This window comes from Chaetodon trifascialis, chromosome 13, assembly GCF_039877785.1.
Source record: "Chaetodon trifascialis isolate fChaTrf1 chromosome 13, fChaTrf1.hap1, whole genome shotgun sequence".
Classification (NCBI taxonomy): domain Eukaryota; kingdom Metazoa; phylum Chordata; class Actinopteri; order Chaetodontiformes; family Chaetodontidae; genus Chaetodon; species Chaetodon trifascialis.
This window is the reverse complement of record NC_092068.1, coordinates 20,045,881-20,053,087: the sequence shown is the minus strand read 5'-3', so window position 1 is coordinate 20,053,087 and position 7,207 is coordinate 20,045,881. Positions and strand designations below refer to the sequence as shown.

General features: G+C 42.9%; 1 protein-coding gene across 1 annotated transcript; it reads left to right on the top strand.

Annotated features, from left to right (window-relative positions):
* Nucleotides 1-1,855: 1,855 nt before the first annotated feature.
* il22ra2 (interleukin 22 receptor, alpha 2) lies at nt 1,856-6,818 on the top strand. The gene is made up of 6 exons (XM_070977579.1): nt 1,856-1,950; nt 2,279-2,399; nt 3,446-3,627; nt 4,000-4,142; nt 5,054-5,211; nt 6,493-6,818. Exons 1-5 carry the CDS (start codon nt 1,893-1,895, stop codon nt 5,201-5,203), a joined length of 654 nt encoding a protein of 217 aa, XP_070833680.1. The 5' UTR covers nt 1,856-1,892; the 3' UTR covers nt 5,204-5,211; nt 6,493-6,818.
* Nucleotides 6,819-7,207: the final 389 nt, after the last annotated feature.

Genomic DNA, 7,207 nt, shown 5'->3' with positions numbered 1-7,207 from the left:
GCTGGTTCGATCCCCGGGTCAGGCGGGGCCTTTCTGTGTGAAGTTTGCATGTTCTTCCCGTGCATGCGTGGGTTCTCTCCGGGTACTCCGGCTTCCTCCCACAGACCAAAAACATGCTCATTAGGTTAATTGATGACTCTAAATTGTCCGTAGGTGTGAGTGTGAATGTGTGTTTGTCCTTACATGTGGCCCTGCAATCGGCTGGTTCAGGGTGTACCCCGCCTCTCGCCCATTGTAGCTGGGATAGGCACCAGCCCCCCGCAACCCCGAAAGGGATAGGCGGTATAGATAATGGATGGATGGATGTTTCTGCGTATATTAGCCCACGTCTTGCCGACTCTGATCTCAAACACAGAAACATAGCAGAAAAAAACCTTTTCATCTGTTCAGGTATTGTATATCCATTTTTTGCATGCTATGACTCATGAACACCAACGTTGTTGTCGGGACTTGGCGGAGCATTGGCGGCGTATGAATTTTGCCAGTAGATCATCACTCATTTTCCAATTATTCTGACACCACATGAATGCTCTGTTATCCTCTACTTTTAGCTTTTAAAAAACTTTTTCACTTACAGGGTTTTTTCACCATTACTTTACCTTCTATTCAAACCCTTCATCCGTTACTTCTGGTTTGTCGTTTTTTACATTTTAGCTGTTTAAACTTTAAAAACTGCTCATTTGCTACATTTTTCTGCACTATTTTTTACATTTAAAGGTTAGTTTTTGGCATTTTTGCCTTTATTCTGATGGTCATTGTGAGAGAGACAAAAGTCGCCTAAGTTGTGTTAATTCTGTAGGACAAGGGCTTAAAAGTTGTACTAACACTGCTTAGAAAAGTTGTAAATTTGCACTAAATTAACACAACAGATGAGAATAGAGATACATTTGTTGAAAGTTGAAAAATTTAATTAAAAATCACTGCACACTTAAAAAAATAAAATGCAGTCTAACTGTAATGATGTGAAATATGAATTTTAATTTGTACAATCAGGATTTAGCTAAACGTTCTGCAGGATACAACAATAACAGTACAATTCAGCAGCTGCTGTAAATACATATAAACCCATTAACAATCTAATAATAATTTACATGAAGTGGAAACAAGTGAGTGAAACGAGGCAGATGTGATGTCTCCGCTCCTCCGTCCACGTTCACTCAGTCATTATGAAACACGTGTCCCTCAAACCAGTGAAATGTTTGGACAGCAAATAGTTAAAACTTTGTCCAGTAACAAATGGTAATCCTTCAAACCATCAGAGAGCAAACAAAGGGCTGTTCAGTCAAACTCGTCCTCACAAAGCTGCTTTTCAAGAGTCTAAAAACATCTTTTTCACAGAAGACAGGTCAACACGTCTGCTGTGAAACGGCCTGTTAAAGTGGAACATTCATGCCTGCTTTATTTTAGATGAGACCTTCAAACGTCTGCTTGAGAGAAGAAAAACAAGTGACGCTCATTCAGCAAACACATCAGTCAAATCCAGAGTGAGAAGAAGCTCAGTTTGCTCTGAGGGTTTGCTGTCAGTGCAGCAGAGTTTAGTGTCTGAAAACTCAAACATGAAACTGAACAAAGGCCAAGTGAAGGGCAGTTTGTGTTGTCACTGCAGAGTCAGTGAATGCATCATTATGTGAAGGGTTTGACACTCATAAAGTCGTCTGTCAGTGTTTCGCAATGAATCCTGTCACATGTAAGTTGCACAAAAACGTACTTCTGGAAAAAAAATCAATCACCGTCAAACCCTGCAGCACCGTCGCAGGGAGTGTCCACACATCATGGAATTTAAAAGAGGAAGTCGGCGCATGTTAAAGGCAGCGGGGTTTCCTGCAGCATCAGTCCAGAGTGGCTCTTTGCGTTCGTTGGCCTGTCTGTCGTCCACCAACAGCATCAACGCCATGACCCGTCTGCTGCTCGGAGCCGTGCTGCTGGGACACCTGGCTGTCACGCTGCAAGGTAACCTCTGTTTGTCCGTGTTTAACGTCATGTGGGTTTAGTCACACTGATTCAGTTCAGTCCCTCCAGCTTCTCTCAGATCACAGTGTTAAAATATTGACCCTCAGCTGATGTTTGTATTTATTGGTGTTTAATAAACTCTATTTTTTAAACACTTTTCCTCATTTCTAAGTTGTCTTACTCATTTTTTGAACTTATTTTTTCTTTGTTTGACTGTAAAGAGGTTTTCCTCTTTAGAAAAGAGCTTCTGTAAAATAACCACCATCATCATTTTACTGACCACTCACTTCTTTTTATGAGCTTAATTGATGCTCTTTAACTTCCTCAGTTCTGGTGACGCTCGCTCCACCTGCCCAGGTGAGGTTTGACTCTGTGGACTATAAAAACATCCTGCGCTGGACTCCGTCCACCAACAGCACCTCCCTGCAGTACTACGTCCAGTGGAAGATGTAAGACCTCACACACACGCACACACACACACACACACACACAGTAGATTAAATAGTGCAAACATTCAGTATTTGTTTCTTTTTTTCCGTTGATGCAGATTATAGTTCTAATATTATTTTCTCAATTAAAAAATAATAAAAGAAAAGAAGAAAATGATCGATTTCACTCGTCTTAAAGTCTGTTTGTGACTTAGCTCTTGTCATGTTATGTTTGTTTGTTTGTGTGCTTGTATTTGTGTATTTATAATTTACCAGTGCAGTGATATCATGTCAACTTTGGGTGATTATCAGTGATAAATTGAATCATTTTAAAAGAAAAGTCTGAACTGTTTGTTAAGAAAGGTATCACAGAGTCGATCACATGGAAGCTGTGATGGAAAGTACAGTAACTAAGTACATTTACTCCTCAAGAACTGTGGTTCAGTATTATTTTGCTGTATTTGCACTTTACTTGAGGATTTCCTGTTTGTGCCACTTTATACTTCTACTCCACAACAGTTCAGTTAATTTTAGTTACTGTGCAAAATCAGATTAATAATACAAAATATAATCAACGAATCAATGATGTGAAATCCGTCTCTGGATCTCAGCATTAGCAGCAGTGGGACCAGCTTTAGTCTGTTGCCCTGGTCGAGGGCACAGACAGCAGAATGAACCTGACAGACTTGTCTTTGACGACGGGAGAAACCCTTGCAGACACAGGAAGAACATGCAAACTCCACACAGAACTCTTCTGCAAATCCACGTTGTTGCTTCGATCATGAAGGTGACACTTCTCTGTATATAGGCGACAACATAGCAAAGAGTTGAGTGTTTGTCGTATATCGTTTAGAGAATATCACAGATCAAAGATGAAACATGCACAAACCTCAGTCAGATAAAGGATCAGTTAGTCAGGCAGGCTAAACAAACCCCTCTGCCCTGCACTCTCTGGGATGCATTTTGGTCATTAGCTAACAAGCAGGATGCGATCCCTCCTCATATGGCTTACCGAATGCCGCACAGAGTGAAGTTAACCTGTGGCCGTCCCTCCTCTCTGTGTTCAGTTATGGGGAGCCTCAGTGGTTGGACGTGGACGGCTGTCAGGGGACCCAGAGGCTCCAGTGTGACCTGAGCGGCGTGACCTCTGAGCCCAGAGAGTGGTACTACGCCAGAGTGCACGCTTCCTCCCTGCCCTCCAGCAAATCAGCCTGGGCTCTCTCCCCAAGATTCAGCCCACGCTGGGACAGTGAGTCTTTATCCTCCTCCTCCTCCTCCTCATCATCATCATCGTCTGCATCCCCTCATCTTTGTCTACTCGCTTCTACAACTGATGCAGACACTGATAAAACTAGTTCTTTATGCAGAACGACCAGGAATATATAGAATATTTGACTCAAGGAGAAGCAACAGTAAGAATTAAACACAAAACTTAAGAAATGTAATTCGACAGCTATATGTACAGTACAGTCGCTTATGCTATTGCAATAAACACTAAGCTTTTTAAACCTAAAAAAAGCTGAAAAAAAACATAAAAACTACAGAATATTGCTGCACTTTGTCCCTCTTTTATCACGATGATTCTGTGCTTTCTCTAAACAATCATTTCTCATACCTGCAGCCAAAATCAGCCCTCCTGTGCTGAGGCTGAACGTCACCGAGCAAGGGATTGTGGTCCGCGTGAAGCCCCCGAAACCGCACCTCCGGAAGATGCACAGCAGTCTGCAATACAAGATCTACCTCATACACACCAGCGGAGAGGAGGTAGACACACATGCACACGCACACACTCACAGTCCTTCAGATTTCTGACACATCAGCCTTGAATATATGTGACAGATTAAAGGCGAGTCTTTGAAACTTGAATCTGCTAGTTACAAGTAAAAATAGTGTTCAGTGGCTGAACTTGTGCTGTGTCAGTCAGAGCGCAGCAGGTGAGCCGAACATGCAAATATGTGAAATGTGCCTGCAGGGAAGCACACAGTCGATCAAGAGTGAAGTTTCCAGTAAGAGATGAATAATCAATGAATATTTCCTGTGGATTACACTGAGCTTTTCTCCTGTCAGTTCTATTTTCCATATAGTTCATCCAAAATGACATCGTTTCCTCAAAAAATCCCCAAATTTCCCAAAGAAATGATGAATCTGTAAAATAAAGGTTTTCGGGCTGCGATGAAGAGTTATTTTCATTATCGATGAATCTGTCAGTTCTCTCTTCAGTCGATCGATAGGTGGTTTCATCAATAAATGTGACTTCAGAGAGATTCAGTTTATGATACAAAACAGGAAGAAGCAGCAGATCCTCAGTTTGGAGAAGCTGGAATCAGATAAAGAACAATTATCAACGCTGTTCATGATCAATTTAGCGCTGAAAGACTCGTCACCATGATTACATTAAAGGGTATTTTCACTTCAACACTTCCATGTGTACATTAGAAACAAACTCCCTTTAAAATGCCACCGCTGCTGTTACGAAATAGAAGAGGAAGAAGAGGAAGAGGAAGAGCAGAAGGAGAACAACAAAAACAAGAACAGGGAGGACAACAAAAAGAGAAGAAGAACACCAAGAAGCAACTTTAGTCATGTAGAGAGTGACTGGCGTGAGCAGCCAGATCGAAACGTGTCCTCAGGGTGAAACTGATCGCCTCCCTCCCGCCTCCCCGTCTCCTCCTCAGGAGGTGTTTGAGATGAACTGCTGTTCTCACAAGCTGACTCTCAAAGAGCTGAACCATGAGGCCAAATACTGCCTCCAGGCCCAGACCGTGATCCCCCAGCAGGCCAAGAGCAGCGCTCGAGGCCCGGCGAAGTGCGTCTCCACGCTCTGATCGCGCAGGTATGAACACATACACTCACATCTGCATCCATCTGTCTCATTACAAGGTTCAAGGCCTGTTGTTTTTATTATTATTATTATTATTATTATTATTTATTTATTTTTTTTATGTAATTATTTTTCTGCTGCAGCAGCTTAAATATGCCGTGAGCTGGAAAGAGCGAAAAACATGAGACTTGGCCCCATAACTGGACATGATGTGCAACTGCTTCCCAAGTAATATGATGTAATTAAGGCCCAAAAAGTCACTTTCGAAAAGCTGCCCCCTCACACTTTAAGTCTGGACACACGAGTCCAGCTCAGTGCGCTCTACTAAACTACTAATCTAGATCTTGTGGATTTTGACTCTATCAGCAGCAAGCGTATACAGCATCGGGTGACTGAGAGCCACATTTCTATCATAAATGAGCAAGATTGGTGGAGAAACATGGCCGCCATCTCTTAGCAGGAAAATGGCCATAACTCGTTTGTCCAATCATCATACTCGACTCAGTGGAGGCGTCCTGCTCTTCCTCCTGAACACACACACCGAGGTTCATTCAGATCCGATGAAGGGGCCACAAATGGCAGAACTTTGAGTTCTCAAAGTGTCTGATTGTTTAACCAGAATTAAACCAGCTGAAGTGACTTTGCTCACCTTTGTGAAGCCTGAAAGCTGCTCCTTTAATATTTGGCCCACCGAGCCCAGAATGGCTGCTTGAGGCCATATTTTCTATCATTTATTTCAGTGTGTCAAATTAAAACAGTTTAGTAAGACCTCTGCAGTGCAGATCACCTGTTAAGTGTGGTTAAAAAACCAAGAAGAAGCTGCTTTGTCCGTGAGAAAATGTTCCAAGTGTCTGCTCTGTGCGTGTGCGTGCATGCGTGCGTGCGTGTGCATGCGTGTGCTCCACACACAGCAGCCGGACAGTATCGTTAGCGAGTGAAAGCTAACCTCTGTGTTTTAACAAAAGGTCACCAAAAGAGAAGTCAGGTATCAGCTGTCGCACAACAATCGCCCGAGGCAGTGAGACAGAAAGAGGGAGGGACAATGAAACTCCTGGAGGAGAAATCTTAGCAGGAGAGTTTCTCCACAATGACCGTAATTACCTCTGCTCACCCCACCTCTGCTCGCTATTTTTAGATCTGTGACGGATGTGCTCAGGTAATGTCATTCTGGACTGTTGCTCCTTTGTGCACTTCATTCATCTTTTCTCCCCCTCTTCTCCACTTTCTCTTCTTCTTCTCTTCGCTGTCGACGAACTCTGCCGACACTGAACGTCTGGACTCGTCCTCCATCAGTTCAGCTCTAACTGTCCACGGCTACCTCGACGGCTGCAGCCATAAACATCCGTGCCAATCAAAGTGATGCACTTTATTACTAAGAGCACTGAGGATCTGAGTGTGAAGGTGAACCTTTTGGCTTGAATGACTTCATCCTGCTGGACTCTGCAGCTGCATCGTTTCGCTCATGAATGTTTCTCAGAAGGTGACAAAACGGTCTGAACTCGAGGTCCACTCGTCCTTTGCGAGTCACTGAGCGAACTCCACCTGCTGATGGAGGCTGCGAGATGGGGTTCAAAGCTCTAGTGAGTGGACCCTGAGTTCAGATTATTTTGTCCTCCTCTTTAGCCAGAAATCACATGATATAATGTGACGTCAGTGAAACACTAAAGCTGAAACACTAATATCTGATGTTTTACCTCATCTTGCTCTGAGGCTGTTTAGTCATTTTAGTTTTCATCTCAACCTTTTTGTTCGTTTACTGTGAACTGAGAGTTTCGTTTGTGCAGATGTTCAGAAGTGATGGAGACACTGTGAGGTCCCGTCTGGTGACTTTGGCTAATATGACTATAAAAAGAAATTTAACAAAATATTCTTTCAATCAGATTTATAGTAGAGTCGTAATGACTGTCTGTCACCTGAAACAGCTAACGAGGATGATCACAAGGACAGCTTATTGAATATATTGTCAATTTAGAGCGAAGTGATATGAATTCTGCTACAACTGGATTTA